Source organism: Crassostrea angulata, chromosome 7 (genome assembly GCF_025612915.1).
Source record: "Crassostrea angulata isolate pt1a10 chromosome 7, ASM2561291v2, whole genome shotgun sequence".
In the NCBI taxonomy this organism is placed as follows: domain Eukaryota; kingdom Metazoa; phylum Mollusca; class Bivalvia; order Ostreida; family Ostreidae; genus Magallana; species Magallana angulata.
In genome coordinates, this window is record NC_069117.1 from 52,277,786 (window position 1) to 52,294,250 (window position 16,465).

At 34.6% G+C, this 16,465-nt stretch overlaps 1 protein-coding gene across 2 annotated transcripts; it reads left to right on the forward strand.

Moving 5' to 3' along the window:
• Positions 1 to 1,069: 1,069 nt before the first annotated feature.
• On the forward strand, positions 1,070 to 15,626 carry LOC128193246 (kelch-like protein 1). Of its 2 annotated transcripts, XM_052866593.1 has the most exons (18): positions 1,070 to 2,093; positions 2,194 to 3,145; positions 3,269 to 3,380; positions 3,469 to 3,616; positions 3,707 to 3,802; positions 10,071 to 10,146; positions 10,485 to 10,584; positions 10,824 to 10,947; positions 11,326 to 11,390; positions 11,589 to 11,658; positions 12,705 to 12,893; positions 13,070 to 13,174; positions 13,504 to 13,608; positions 13,877 to 13,988; positions 14,148 to 14,319; positions 14,543 to 14,674; positions 14,976 to 15,077; positions 15,399 to 15,626. In XM_052866593.1, the coding sequence occupies exons 1-18, from the start codon at positions 1,079 to 1,081 to the stop codon at positions 15,507 to 15,509; spliced, it is 3,786 nt and encodes a 1,261-aa protein (XP_052722553.1). In that variant the 5' UTR covers positions 1,070 to 1,078; the 3' UTR covers positions 15,510 to 15,626. The 2 variants fall into 2 exon arrangements, with proteins under 2 accessions (XP_052722553.1, XP_052722552.1); XM_052866592.1 differs by lacking the exons at positions 10,071 to 10,146; positions 10,485 to 10,584; positions 10,824 to 10,947; ... (8 more) ...; positions 14,976 to 15,077; positions 15,399 to 15,626 and adding exons at positions 3,897 to 4,068; positions 4,175 to 4,372; positions 4,501 to 4,724; positions 4,923 to 5,169.
• Positions 15,627 to 16,465: the final 839 nt, after the last annotated feature.

The following is a 16,465-nucleotide window of genomic DNA, read 5'->3' on the forward strand; positions in this document are numbered from 1 at the left end:
GAATAAATGTTTGTGCAAAATGCATCCGTTCTACAGTAACATTTCCAATGTTATCCAATGATTTGACATAATGCTGCAGAATAGCATTGTTTGAATGGTCGTTTAATGTCTACATACATAGAAAGGCATACCTATCGATAAAAAATCCTTAGAATATCGCTGTCTATTTTTAGAAAACGAGGACGATATATATAAAGCTTTCAAGTCCGATAATCGTGTCGCATGTTACCTATCATATATCTTTGGCGCTTCAATCTATTATAATTCAGCACTATTCAAAAAGCTCAATATACACTACACGAATGTTAATAGTTGATTTAATTATTGTATACATGTACAAGTATACATTACACAGCTGTTAGACCTGTATGTTATGCACAATAAATAGGGTCGCCATACAGAGAATGAACTAAAGAATACACCCACACATCTAATGGATTGGTGTTTTGCAAGTATGTTCATCTATATTTTGTCGACTAAATTCTTATTTGGAAATGTGTTCATGAATAAAAGATAAACAATTCATTAGGCCTATTTAATTGAAATAAAACTGAAATTAAATCCAATCGACAAATCTCCGTAAAGCTGTATAATATATGCATGTACATGTACATCAGAGACATAAATATAACGTGTTATTTATTTCTCTGTATACATATAACAGCTTAAATAAATAACATCACAAATTGCATTTCATTCATTTATATTCATTTATTTTGATCTCAACACCACGGTATATTTGTGTTGAGAGATTTTAATTACACACTATATATCATATAATAGTTATAACTTGCTAATAAATATAACATGCATAATCCCATTGTCAGCGTGGACTAGTTTACACTGTTTTCCTATATTGTGTATAACTGTAGTTTAGATTGTTTGTAAATTTGTATTGCTGTTAAAAAATTTAATAACTTATGATCTCTCTCTCTCTCTCTCTCTCTCTCTCTCTCTCCAGCCCTCTCTTTCGTTATATACGTCATAAAACGTCACAATAATCAAACGTCACAACTACGTCACAATAACTTCCATAGCAGTTTTGTTTGTTGTCGAAGCATTTGACAGTGTATGCAAAATGTTCAATAAGAAACCTTATTTTTCCCAGCCTTGGGAAATTAATGAGAGTGCAAAAGCGGAATATCAGGGAAAACAGGTACCAGGTACCATTCCAAATATTCCCCTGGCATCCCTACGTATAACAGAGTCAGATTGCACATTGCGACCAAGGAATGATCAAAAAGGATTGTTCAGAAATAATGGATACCTGCAAAGGCCTGCTGTTCCACCAACGTCCTCGACCTCGTTTGACTCGCAGATGCCTCCCAGAGTAGGACACCACCAAGCGGCATCCCTGGCTTTTACCCCTAAATTCCAACCGCCAGAGAGAAATAGCAGATTACTCACTAGAGAAGATACTAAGTTTCTTTTCCAGCCCTTGGACAGGCCCACCTCTCACTGCCAGTCTCCAACAGGCCTCCTTAAGCCAATGCCCATTTCCTATTCAGAGTGGAAGAAAATTCATGGAGTTTCAGAGGATACCAATGCCTCAGTCCAAATCAACGGAATCTCTCATCGCCAAATGTCCGCGAAAAAATACATCTTAGACACTAAAAAACCAGTAACCTATTCGGACTCCCATCTGATGTCTAATGATCCAAAACACAGAGAAAGTTTAGAAGAAAATAACCAACAGAGGCAAAACACTTTGCCAAATTTTGTGCGCAAACCGATTGCGACATTGCCTGGACATTTGAATAGCTTGTTTCCGAACGTATCAGATACCGGTGTGAGTAGTTTTGACAGGATTCAAATGCCACGCCCAACAACCCCGGACGATGTTTCCTCCAATAGCTCCTCAAGTGATCATACACTGGTAGGGAATCACAGTCTAACGACAGAGGACACTCTGACTGAGGAGAGATTGGGGGTGCTGATTGATAGCGGAGAAGACTCCTCCTCCTCCTCCCCAGAGACAGTCTCTACAATTCGCACCTCCAGCAGAGGCCCGTCCTCTAAAGAGAAACTCTTTCACGTCGCCCCTCAAAGCCAGAAAGAGCAAGATCTGTACCAGAAAAAATATAAAACACCAGGTATTTTCTTTGATTTATATTTTATACAGTATTTTATGTGAAAGGTAACGAGTGTTTTATTTCATTTGATTTATTTCATCTCCATTTCTGTTTTTCGCAGAGTATATTAGAAGTTCCAGTAGTGACACTAGTTCCAGTTCACCATATCTTTCATCTGAGGAGTACAGAGGTACAAGCGCCGCAAGTGTTCAGGATAACATGTCGCATCGTTCATCAGCCACATACGACAGTCCACCTCTACCTCCAATTGCTGACCACAATGGAAACAGGGGAACCCCAGAAACACCAAGTCAACTGGACAACATGGAAAGGCAGATGATGCACTGGGCAAAAATCGGGTCCTATGTAAGAGAGTGTTACCAGAAAAGCAAGATATGTGATGTTCGATTCTATGTAGAGAATGAGGTCCTATATGCCCACAGAGCCCCGTTATGCACTGTTAGCCCATATTTTGCATCGATGTTCTACGAGAACAATTTTCTGCAATCAAAACCCATTGCCGAGGTCCGACTGAGGGGAATCGCCATGCAGTCTCTCAAAATCTTCATGGAATTTGTTTATGCCGGAAAATTGGAAATAACCACACCAACATTGCTGGATCTGGTGAGAATTTCTGGACAGTTTGAAGTCCCCGAAATAAGGCAAAGATGCATCGATGAAATCAATTTTCTTCACGAAGAAGACTTGATTCAGTTACTGGTTGCCGTGCGGGAGGACCCGAGCCTCGATTTCACGGAGCCTCTACTGCGCTGTATTGCAGACAAATACTTATCCGTCTGTGTCTCTGAAAGCTTCCTGGAACTGGACGTAGACACTCTGTGCCTGATTCTCTCAAACGACAGGCTGCTCACTCACTCTGAAATGGACGTCTTCTGCGCAGGGATGAAATGGGTGAACTATTGTCCGGAGCAGCGATCACAGCTTCTGGAAATGGTCATGAAGTGTGTTCGATTCCCTCTGATGACGCAGACAAACTTGTTCGAGTGCCTTGAGATGTCTAGCATTCTGAGAACCAACGAGATATGCCTGAACATGATTCACAAGGCCAACTGGTAAATTTAGTTTTATCACGTTTTCTTCTCTTTTATTGTATCAATTATTATTCCCGTCGCTCCATCCTTTACCCAAGAACTCCCATATTTCTAAAGAATTAACGATTTTTTTTTATTCGTTAGGATAAGAAATGCCATGGACCTGAATAGAGATGATCCTCTAAACTTGGACATACCCCTTCCCAGAGGTTGCTCCTCCAGTGATCCTATGAACAGCGAGGTCAATCACACTAATGTAAGTAAAGTATCTTTTAAATTTCATGGTGATTGATTGTTTATCAGTGAGTTACAGGATGTGAGAGTACCGTCACTTTACTTTGTAGAACAACGCGTCTTCTGCCCACTTGATGGATATATCATTTGGAAGCGCCAACAGTGAAGAGAACTGCGCCACCATGATTGAGTGCAGAGATAGAATGGAGCCCTATTCCACCAACTTCGACCAAATGCAATATGCGAAGGAATTAGAAGGTTCGTGTTTATTTAAAAGTTCATCCCAGAGATTTGGTATGAATGCATCTTTTAATGTGAGTGACTGTTATAGTGGATTGTCCTTTGTAGTGAAGAAAAGTGAAAGGAAGATTTTCAATCAGTCGTCTTCAACCCGCATTGAAAAGAACACCATGATCGTTGTTGACAAGATGGTGTACGTGATAGGTGAGTCAGTCGCCCTACGCCCTGTCACAGTTCTTTTACTTCAATAACCGTCCAGGTTGGAAAACTCGCAATCCATGTTTATATCTATTTACAGGCGGATTGTATCAAGACCAGGAACTGACAAAATCCCGAAGGGACGTATGGCTATACAGTCCTAGAAATGGCTGGCAGGGTTTGGCGCCAATGAAAATTTCCCGTGTGCATCATACTGTGTGTGCTGTTGACGGTTTCATCTACGCCATTGGTGGCTTAGACAGCAACAATAGGTAATTCATTGCTTGATACTTATATTTTCGCTCACCTAATAGGTGTGTGTTTATTATGTACAAAACAGTGCTGTATTTGGATAGTTACATGTGCCCTTACTTTCAGGCTGCTGACGTCAGTGGAGCGCTATGACCCAGTCGCCGACAGCTGGCGCTTCGTCAGATCCATGCCCACTGCCCGAGCTGGCGCCTGCGCCGCAGAACTCAATGGACAGCTTTTTATTGCGGGGGGATATGGGGACTCCACAGAAGGAGCATCTGCAATCACGAATATAGTTGAATGCTACGACCCATTCACAAATAGGTACTTGAGATACCGCCATATATTGTCATTGGTCAAAGTAAAAGACTGTTCAATGTATCGGTATTTTAGTTTTGAAACATTTATGATATCATGCACTGTATTCATAGTCCTCTGTAATTGTTTTGCAGATGGATGCAAAGAAGCGGTTTGCGCTTTGGTCGTTGCAATGCCAGTCTCACTTGTGTCGGGGACACCCTGTACCTCAGTGGTGGTTTGGCTACAGACCGGAACACAATGGATACCGTCAGCATACCGGATGTGGATATTTACGATGCTAAGAATGACCGATGGAGGCTGAGTAACTACATGCCTCGGGATGTTACATATCACAGCACAGCATCGTTTGCCTCAGGTTGGTAACCCTGATACCCTCCAATGGGCTTTAATTAATCAATTAATTCTTGAAGAAAAAAATACCGGTAGTTCATAGGCTTATGTTTACACAAAACGATATAAAACAATTTTGCATTGACCTTCTTTTATATACATATGTATATACATGGAGATAGCAGTGAACGGTTGATGTAATTTCCATGTTTCTCTTTGAAAGGTTCGATGCTGTATTTGATTGGTGGATCACCTGACAGTGGTCAGTCAGGAGTTGAATGCCTGAACACACGGAGAAAAGTGTGGCTGGAGGACTTCCCGCTCCCCAGGGAAGTGCTGTGGATGCAGCGTGTGACATCACGTGATGTTGCGTACTTTTAAGAATAATTTATTATTAAAATTTTAAAGTTAAATATTTTTAACATTTATGATATGTACCGAGGCTTTTCAGCTGATTTTTGTTGTTGTTGATTGTTTTGTACTTCTTTGAAAAAAATTAAGAAAATAAACAAAAACAATATAAAACATATTACGCTGTGTTTATTGTTTGTAACGACATTAGCCCAGGACAGAGCCATTACACGAGAGTGTCTAAGAGAATATTCCGGTGTAACGAAGAATTTTGACCCGTGTTGAGAATTGACTCGGGGGTCATTTTTCAACGTTGAAAATGATACCAAATGTATTGATTAAGACCCCAATCCGTTGAAAATTGGAACTTTGATCATGAAACCGGTTCAAAATCCATCAGCAAATAAGCACAAATTAACTGATCACATTAATTTTATTACTTGGAACTATTTAACAATTTCTTTTCCATTATTACAGTAGGACGAAATACAGAAACATTTCGTTGATTTTTTTTCGAACTAACATATTATCACTTCAAATATGTATTAATTATTTCATTCAGTGAATTCTTCGCGTATAACAGCTGTTTCATATGATATCAACATATTTCAAAGATTATGTTTGGATCAGAATATTAGTATACATGGTTACACGATAAACTATTCAGTGAAACTTTTCTTACGTTTGCTGGATAAGTAAACATAATTATATAAATAATAAATAAAATTCATCATACGTCATATTGTTTAATTACGATTTTACACTCGCCCAGTTCATGTGTTAATTGAAAATGTGGTGTTGTTCATTGTCAATTTTTTGGGTGGGTGTAAATACAAAATTTACAGTATGACATATTGTTATATTTGTTCTTGCACCCACTCAGTATGTTAAATCTGTAATTATCTAAATTTTGTATTTACACCCACACAGTTAAAAACAAATTTAAAATATTACGATACGCTTAAAGTATTTTCTTCAGAGAAGTTTTCTCAAGAAAAAAAACCCGGAAATCATCTTTGTTGTTTATAAATTCACATCCAGTAATATTTTTATTTTCATGTCGGAAATGTTAGAGAATTGAGACATGATGTGCATGTACACGTCCTTGAATGCTGATACTTTTCTGTGTTTTATTTATCTTTGAAAATCTGTTATTACATCAAATCAGGATTAAATAAAATATGATAAACGATAAAAACAAATCGATCTGATTGAAACAAATCGACATTTTTTTTCAAGGCATAAATAATTCTGCTTAATTGAATGAATAGCAAGTCAGCAATCTATTATTATCATTTTTTGTACAGGATGACAATAACGCTAATTTTGGTTCTTTATTTTCTACATAGCTTTGATCTCACAGAAGTTTAGTAACTATACATTATTGTTTTCGTCAATGAAATGGAAAACTGCACTCGCTTTAATAAAAAAGAAAAAAAAAACTAGGACAAGAAAATGAAGTAGAGGATCATGCGACTGGACCTGGGTAGGTTGTGGACCTTCCCATCACAAGCACCTACATTATTAAAGATGAGTATATGAGAAAAATATACAACGTTTTGTGGATGTGTTTCAAATTCACACGTAGTTAATGAAATTTATAGCTCAAAATAATATCGATATCATCGACATCCCATAAAAGGTAAAAGTGTGTGTGAGGGTGGGGGGGGGGGGGTGATTGACACATTAATTTGTATTCTGTTCTAATACACTAATTGACAACAAATAACCTATTTTATTCAGCTACAACAAATTCTGAGAGTAAAGACTGATAATTAATCTGTCCTCTGTGACCTTTAAAGTTTGTTTCACAAGGGAATAAAAATCAACTTTTTGTCCAAAACAATTGCAATCCGACTCGCCCGTTCTACGCAGAAGCAAAAGGTCATTTTCTTAGTTTTATTTACGTAGTAATGTGACTGGATATCAAATTTTCAGTTTTAATATTAAGAGGGCTGGATGGTTGTGGTCATTTTTAAACTATATTGATCTCCTTAAGAAGAAGAGCTCTATCTAAAGATTTTATATCCCCCACTTTTTTCGCAGGAAATAATTTTCTTAAATTTTACATATATATAAATTGAATTAACATGAAGCCCCCCCCCCCCCCCACTTTTTGGGAGTATGTAAAAGAATCCCCCCCCCCACCCCCGATAAGGATTTTGGAAAGTTGCCTCCCCCCTTTTTTTTGGCTGGCTTATCAAGATTTTTTGGATAAGTCTGCCCCCCCCCCCCCCTTTCAAATTCGATGCTACGTGCCTGAAAGATATAAGAAAATAATCAAATTTTAAAGCTAACATATGTGAAAAAAATTACAGCTTAAAACATTATTTCAAAAATTAAGGTAGATCTGATGATTAATTTGTTGACCACCCAGCCTCCTTAAATGACTGTGATCGGACAATTCAACCTAAAACAAATCAGCCACGTCCGTATGTGTATCGGACATTATAAAAGAATTTTAAATTTTTAAATTGAAGCTTTCAAGTATATATACATGTACATTCAAACCAGGTAGAACAAGTTCCGGTTCAGTTGGTTAAAATTGCATTTGGAGTCAATTTTCAACAGGGTCAATTTTTAACGTGTCGTGGTCATCAGAGTTTAGAAAATTCTTTTTCAAACTTTTAAAAAATGACCCCGGATATAAATTTCACGACTTTTGGTCTCAATATTCAACGTTGAAAAATGACACCCGGGTTAATTTTCAACCCGGGTCAATATTCTTCGTTACATTGGAATTCAAATGTCAAATGTAGATGCAATGAAAAAAAAATTAAATTAAAACATTGGTGATTTCACGTACGAAATGCTAGCTAACATATTTTGAAATCCCGACAAACGACTCAATAGCTGATTCGTTATTAGGACCAAAGATAACATTATCTCTACACGAGTTTTTCATCACACGGTTTGCTATAGATAAAACATGCAGATTGGTCAAAATATAGGACAGAAAAAATACCCATTGCTTGTTTGTTTGTTTGTTGTTTTTTTTATCATAGAATTCATTTAAAATTTTTATTTAAAAAGTTTAGAAATGGCAGCACTATATAACCAGCAAGATTTTGTTCTATATTGAAAATAAATTAAAAAAAAAAAACATTTAAAAAACCCCCAAAAGAACTTGTTCTTTTCATACATGTGCCCAACTCCCACACGTCTCACCCCTACATGTCTGGGCTTTAAAAATTTTCATGCATAAATGTGAATTGAAGACAAAGGTAAATATTTAAACAATGTAGTCTTAGTATTTTCACAGTATAAATAACATGTTTCATAGTGGCCTCTACACAGCTGTGTCACTGACTGCACGTCGATCATTTATGCACAGTGAAATGGCCCATTAATGTAAGAAGGGTATATTGTACTAAATGTATTTTAATTTTGGCTTAGTAAAATCCTACGTGTTATATTGTTAAATATACAGTGCGATTACATTATATTCAAAACATCAGTGAATATGCCAAAGGAAGGAAATGCTGAGTAAATTACTATACAATCACTGAAATACATGGATTTTGCTAAAAGATCCACGAAACAGTCAAGCTGATCGCGTGGTATTGCCGGTGTCAGAAAATCCAACTTGACATGTGTTTTAAAAAAATAAACAAACAGAAAAAAAAACATAAAAACCCCCAAAATACAAAAACAACGTCAATAACGAAACAAAACACAAACATGGAAATATTTGGATAGAATTTTTAAGATAATTAGCTCCATGATTACTTTGGAAACACAACGGAACGGAGTTCTAAATAAGGTCTTCACTTGACATTTGGGATGAGTCATTCAGTTTAAAGGAAGGACACTGGACATTTTCCAGGAATTTGAAAATGTGCAATTAATCTCTTGAAGAACGATTAAACCATCAACACAGAATGATTTATACATGGTACTTTCGAGCATTTATGACGTGTCATCTGACCTATAACAGCTTTAATAATTTATTTATTTGTTTGTGTCAGTAAAGAATCAAAATAATATCATCACATGTTGTTCAGAAATGTCAATGTTAAATTCTGGAAAAAAAACATCTAAACAATTAAGCGTCACTGTCGTATAAAGAATAATAATAAACAATAAATTTAATAATTATTTAAAAACTTCAGTTCGTTGAGATAAACTCGATCTGCCCCCCTGGCCCCTCAAGTAAATTGCAATGGGTGAATCTTTGTAAGGATATGATAGTTGATACCATACGCTTTTAGTTAAATCCAGTAAAGTTTCAACTTATTTCACTAGATTCTAAATTATTATAATAAGTATCAACGGCATTTTATTTTCACCATTATATATTACATGGATATATACAGTTTATTTATTGCTTAATGTTTTATTTTTGTGAGGTTCCAATTGATTTATCATTTTTTTCATCATTTGCTGTTAAAATAAATATATCATTTTGTTAAAAAAAATTCTAAATTAATATTTTAAGAGATTTCAAAAAATATATAGGCTAAACATTGCCTTTTTGGCATTCGTTGACAGAAAAACATCGGGATCGGTGTTCAAACGTTTGTTATTGAAAAGTTCTGCGGCTGTCGTCGTCGTTGTTGTTTGTTGAGATTAAACGATTGTAAATAAAGCACTCAGAGATCACTGCGGTTGTCAAAATGATCCGACAACAATAAGGAATTAACAGGTGATCTTTTATTTTGTTTGTTTATTTTTTTTATTATGAATGCGATGTGTTTTTCATATCGAGAAAATTAAAAGCGCGCCCGTTCTATGTGGCGCTAATTTTGAAATGGTTAAAATTTGTAAATGTGACATTTTCTGATTAATTTTATCTTTACAGAAAATTTGAAGTCAATGCAGTTAAAATGATATTGGTCATATACGCAGAAGTTTGAACTTGAAACAGATCCACACCAGTGAATTGCTAGAATACAAGTAAGGTTTTACAAACAGCTGATAAAGGTCAAATTCATGACCATCAAATACATTTTTTTTTCATTTTCAATATTAAAACAATTATTAAAATATCTTATATTATTTTTTATGATAATTTATGTAGGACCCATGACAGCAATAACAGCTTTTGTCGAAGGATGGGATTTTGTGCAAACTTTAGGAGAAGGTGCCTATGGGGAGTAAGTATAAACTATAAGTATGATGCATGATGCTTAGCATCTTTTCTAATTATGAGATCCAGAATATTTACTTCTGGGATAAGGGATAAGATGTGATTTTCAAAAATAATGAACTCTCTGACGGAGGCAAATGCTTATGTGAAACTTGGATTTAAAGTTACAAATCAAAATACTTTTTCTCAATTGAACAACAGTGGTTGAACTATTGAAATAATAGACTTAATTTAAATAATTTGCAACTTCCACATCAAATATGAATGATTTTAGGTTTTTTCTTCAAAAGGATAATGATAATCATCTATTTCTGAAGTGTCACAATGAGTAAATTGTTACTGTAGAGTAAAGCTGGCAGTCAATTCAGATACTCAAGAGGCAGTCGCTGTTAAAATCATTAACCTAGAGAAAAATCCTGCAGCAGCTGAGGCTGTTCGAAAAGAAGTAAGTGGAAGCTCGGAAAGGCTTGGACTTGACATTCACGTAATGAGAAATGATATTAAAGACAATACAATTTTTACTAAATTCTACTCTTTAATCAATAAACATACTCAGTCTCATTGACTAGCCTAATATTTAAAGATTTGGAAAAAAAAATTCTATAGTATAGAATCTATACTTTTTTTCCATACTTGAACACATGTATATTCACATAAATGTATGTATGTTTTTTACTTTGAAAGGTCTGTGTACACAAGTTACTCAGTCATGAAACCATCATTAAATTCTATGGATTCCGCAAGGATGGAAAAATTCAGTATCTCTTTCTAGAATATGCTAGTGGTGGAGAATTGTTTGACAGAATAGGTAATTCTTCTCCTGGTTAACACTACCGGTATATAATGCATGAAAATATAAATTTTAAAAATTCTTTCAGTAAGTGTTTCATTTTTTTTTTCTAGATTCACTTTAATTAAATGTACTGTGTAATATAAAGTCATCATTAAAAGTCTTTAAAACTATCTTTGTTTCCAGTATAAACCCAACTGTAAATTTTGAAGTTTGGTACATAGGTACATGTGATAAGTACTTTTTAATGGACATGTACATTCATGCATAACTTATACAAATTCTTGAGAATCAGAAAATTTGATTTTATTTATGACAAAATTTTGTTTAAGTATATTTTTAAAGTACTTGTTAATGATTCCTACACAAGTATGTACTCTTTGAAAAATATTTTAGAACCAGATGTTGGAATGCCACAACAGGACGCAAACAGATACTTCAAACAACTCATTAATGGTGTGGTAAGTATAATTGTCGCTGTATGAAAATAAGTTCCGGTACAGGTACTTCCACACAGTAATTTTTCTGGTTTGACTGGTGTTGTTATATTCAAATTCTGAAGGTACATGTACATTGTATTGATTTTTTCTGCTACAAATCATAAGTAAACATGGTTAATGATATGGGTTATTATGTACATAATCTATTTTTGTATTTAGGAATATTTGCACACGAAAGGAGTTACCCACAGAGATCTCAAACCAGAAAACCTCCTTTTGGATGATTTTGGTAAGTTGTTAACTTATAAAAGTTACTAAGTGTTTTATCATTTCATTTTAATGCTATAAAAATAGCAAAAATTGATTTTGGCTTTTAAGGAAGGAGTCTTCTCGTTATCAAACATACTTCTTATAATAAGAAATTCGTGAAATTTTGACACAGTAGAACAGATTATATAGCCGAATGATTCTATCAGTTTAATCAGATTTGATCTCCTTGTTTTCACATAAAGGTCAGGTCAAGGTCACTACCTTTTTCCTCATTTAAAAATAAATGAAGTTCTTTGCAGTTATGTAGACAATTAGTTAAGATATGAAGATTCCATTCTTTAATGAATTGATAGAATATCAGATTGTTTATCAGCTTACATCACTAAATTGGAATAAATATTTAAACTTAAATTGATATTGCTTAGCCCGCATTTCCTCTAATTTTCTTAAATTTTGAAGATATTTTGATTATCTTTTTATGCTTTGAATATTAGAATATTTTTGATTTTTAAAAATTATGAAGACCTTACTTAAAGATATAAATTGACAGAAAATCTAATGTATTGACCATTTTATAAGAGAGAAAAACTGATTTTAGTGATTTTTTTCACACAAATCAATGTATAGAATGGACACTTTAAAAAGCTCATAAAAATGTAATTTGAAAGGCAAATCATATTTTAAAAACATATTCTGAAACTCAAGTATCATATTAATAGTTCACAGTAGTTTAAAATCCAACATTAATGTTATTGTTTTTAAAAATGCTTGAACAGACTCATTAATCTACAGCAATTCTGCATTGCGAAACATATGATATTTTCCTATGCCAATATTCCACCAAAAATATAGTACTTGTAAGATTCTGAACATTGATTACTATTTCTATGCCAAGTTGTATGATAGTAAAAAAGAAAGAAAAAATACTATTTTAATTTCCTTCCATCTTCATTTCACATTACCGTAATCAAATTTACATTTGAAAAGTCGAAAAACCAGAAAAGACTTCTTCCTTAAACTTGCTAATAAAATCACCAAAAGACCATGTATCAATTCGTTTTGTAGATAATCTTAAGATCTCAGACTTTGGACTCGCTACTGTGTTTCGATATCAAGGAAATACGCGGCAGTTAGAAAAATGTTGTGGAACAGTCCCTTATATCGCTCCAGAAGTGTTGTCAAGGAAACCGTATGATGCAGAACCAGCTGATATTTGGTCCTGTGCAGTGATATTAGTAGCTCTCTTAGCAGGAGGTATGACAATGGGCTTAGCTTGGTCATTAATAATATAAAGCAAACACATGTTTGTCATGCAAAATGATATTAGATTTCTTAAAAAATTTTGCATTGTGAATTTAGAGGGAAAAAGACACATATTAGTTTGATTTAATTCTGGGAATTTAACTTATTTTGATGACCCCATTTTTAAGAGCTGCCTTGGGATGAGCCAACGTATGGTTGTCAGGAGTACTGTGATTGGAAGGACTGTAAAATCACCAAAACTCCCTGGAACAAAATTGACAATCTGGCATTGTGTAAGTAGATCATCTCTGTCAGAGAATGCACAAATGACCTTCAGAGATTCTCTGATACCCTCCCCTATACTCGTAGGTCATTTGTTTATTATACCCCACACAATGAAGATGTGAGGTGTTTAATGTTTTTGACTTGTCCATCTGATTAAAGACTAATTTAAATTATGATTCAATTAATTGTATAACCAGCCCAAAAGTAGGAGTATACAGATGTTATGCTGTGATTTTAACTGAAAATAGCTGAGAAAAAAAGTGGAGAAGTCATTCAAGCAATGAGTAATTTATCATGAAATATGAGTGTTATATGCATGATTTTACTGTTTCTTAAGCATTACTGAGGAAACTGCTGGTAGAGAACAGGTCCAAAAGGTATACCATCAGACAGATCAGGGATCACCAGTGGTTCAACAAAAACTTCAACAGAACAGCCCTAGGTATCTACTCTGCCATCAATAGGCTATTCACGAGTAAAAGGACTGAATACATACATCATATTCAAGTTTTTCAAAAAATAGTTTGACAAATCAGGAAATCTTGTTAATATACCGGTAATTGATATACAGAAGTAGACTAGCAGCTGCTTTATGCAATCATTATTTAGCATCTTAAAAATAGCAATAAAATATTGGGAGAGGTCACAGTCTTGAGTACTTTTTCCTTTGATAACATTGAGATGGTAACATTGAGATGACATTGTTGTAGGTCAGCTAAACCGCCTCCCCTCCTCGCCAACCAGCTCTCCCTCAAGTACGGGTCCCTTCAAACGAATCTGCTCAGGAAATGAACTCTCACCCCCATCTCACTCAAAAGAAAGGTAAATTTACCTAATTGATATTTAATATACCCGGTAATATACTTATAAATACTTGTACACAATTTAGATATAATGCAAAAGATATGAAAGGGTGAATTTGCGTCAAAAGTATGTTAGGTGAATTGGATGGCCAATTAATGAAAATGTTGTTTTGTTTAGCTTCACCCACATTTCCTCATCTCAGCCTGAATCCAGACAAAGGCTGGGGTCAGAGGGCGATACCAACTCTCCCCTGGACCCTGTGGACAGACAGTTCTGGTTTTCACAACCTGTACATCCAGATCACATGTTGCTAAGCAGTCAGATCCAGGGAACACCCGGTTCTTCACAGGTCAGACACATCCTATATCAACCACTCAATCTCGTAATGATTCGTATTGTATATTTGGGGATCAACTTCAATTCATTTTAGAACTTTCCTGTTGTGCAGTATAAACCTGCCTTTAAGTATGTCTTTCATAAAAATCTGGTGCTTTTTTATTTAAATTTTTAGATTTGTACACTCTATGAACTACTGAAGATATTAAGCGATTTTATTATTTTTTTTTATTCAGAATCCATGGCAGAAGTTGGTGCGCAGGATGACAAGATTTTTTGTTAAACCTGATAAAGATGAAACAAAGGAAGAATTGGAAAAAGTGTTTGATCTTCTAGGATACAGATGGAAATTCAATTCTCCAGGAATGGTATGTTGCAAAAAGTCAAAGGATTGTACAATATTCAGAAGATATTTTGTTCGAAATGCTATATGTATAAATTGAAACTTGTTGTAAATACCGGTATTACATGTATAACTTAAAATTAATCCTGAACTAAAATAAATCATGTTGGTTCTAAAGTACCTGTATATTTTGTAAGTTAGAATTCATTCTTGTTGTTACACATTTGTACTTAAATGTACTTATATGTTCTAAAGTACCTGTATATTTTGTAAGTTAGAATTCATTCTTGTTGTTACACATTTGTACTTAAACAATATATTTTAAGGTTACCATAACAACTATGGACAGGAGGAATATTCCTTTGGTATTCAAGGCCTGCTTTTTGGACATGGGTGAAAATCTGCTGCTTGATTTCAGGTTATCAAAGGTAAGGGCAAAGTTAAAGTTCTTTCAGAGATCTTTTATTACATCTGTCTGTCATATTTAAAACTGTACTTTAAATCAAGAACATGGATAAGTACATGTATGAATTGCTATGTGATTAAAAATATAATTTGCTATACTTGTGCATATATTGTTTAAACATCAAAGTATTGTGAAATTTCTGGTTGCCATAAATGCCTTTCCAAGAACAAATACATATTATAAAGAAAGCCATATTGGTGTTGGCTAATGCTGTGTGACTTAAGATGCAGATCAGCATGATCTCCATGTATGATTGATATCTATATATTGTTTGTTTTTGCAGGGTGATGGTCTGGAGTTTAAAAGACATTTTACCAAGATAAAGAAACAAATGAAAGCTGTTGTTAGCAAGGTGCCCCCAACTTGGCCTCTTGTACCATCCCAAGTCTCATAACTCTGATGTGCCATTTTTTCGTTTTATCTTCCTGTCACATACCATTAATACATGTATATCAAAGTCATCTATCAGTTGTTCAATGTTAATGAATTAAAGCCATTTATAATCATATAAGCTATGATAGTTTTTGATTTTCTTTAGATTATTTCTGATGTAGTTATGCTGATGACTTAGCTTATTTTTAACCAGGTTTTCCAATGGAAAAATCCGGTTGTTGAAATGGTGAAAATGGCGGGAGGGTGGGAGACTGCCAAAAGGGTACCCTGATTGTACGGAAAATGCCTCCTACAATTTATGAAATAGGAAGTTGCTCTTTTGCAGTTCAATTGGTGTGCATATTGCTAGGATTTTTATTTCTTATAATTTACTGTTTTCTTATTTCTAGGTCAACGGTTAAGATCTTAGAAGAACTCATCATAGAATCCTTATTGACCATATATTCTTGCCTTTTCTCCTAATTTGACTCGTACCGGTACTTCATCCTCAAAGTGTTTTTTGGTGATGGCTGTGCATTAAAGATCAAGGTTATCACAGATATATATTAAAAAATTTGTTTAGACTATATTTTTTCTCCCCTTGGCCTAATCTTCCTCAGAATTTACTGAAAGACTACTTCAGGTCACTGCCCACCCCTGACAACAGGTAACCTGTAGTCAGGGGTGGGTAATGACCTTAAAGCAAGTATCTAGGTCAAAACTTTAAAGCCATAGCAGACATCTTTTTTAAAAAAAATATTACTTTATTTATTTTACAACTATTGATAAACAAGTTCTACAACTTCTATTAACATTTTTCACTGGCACCAGTGTTAGCGCAATTGGGAGGAAGCCGGAGTACCAAAGAAAACCCATGTGTCCAAGCGGTCAACTCCCATACCCTTTCACATACAACTTCAATTGTTTCAATATCATTATTTGGGAAAAATCTGTAAATGAATGTTTGGAAAGGAAACA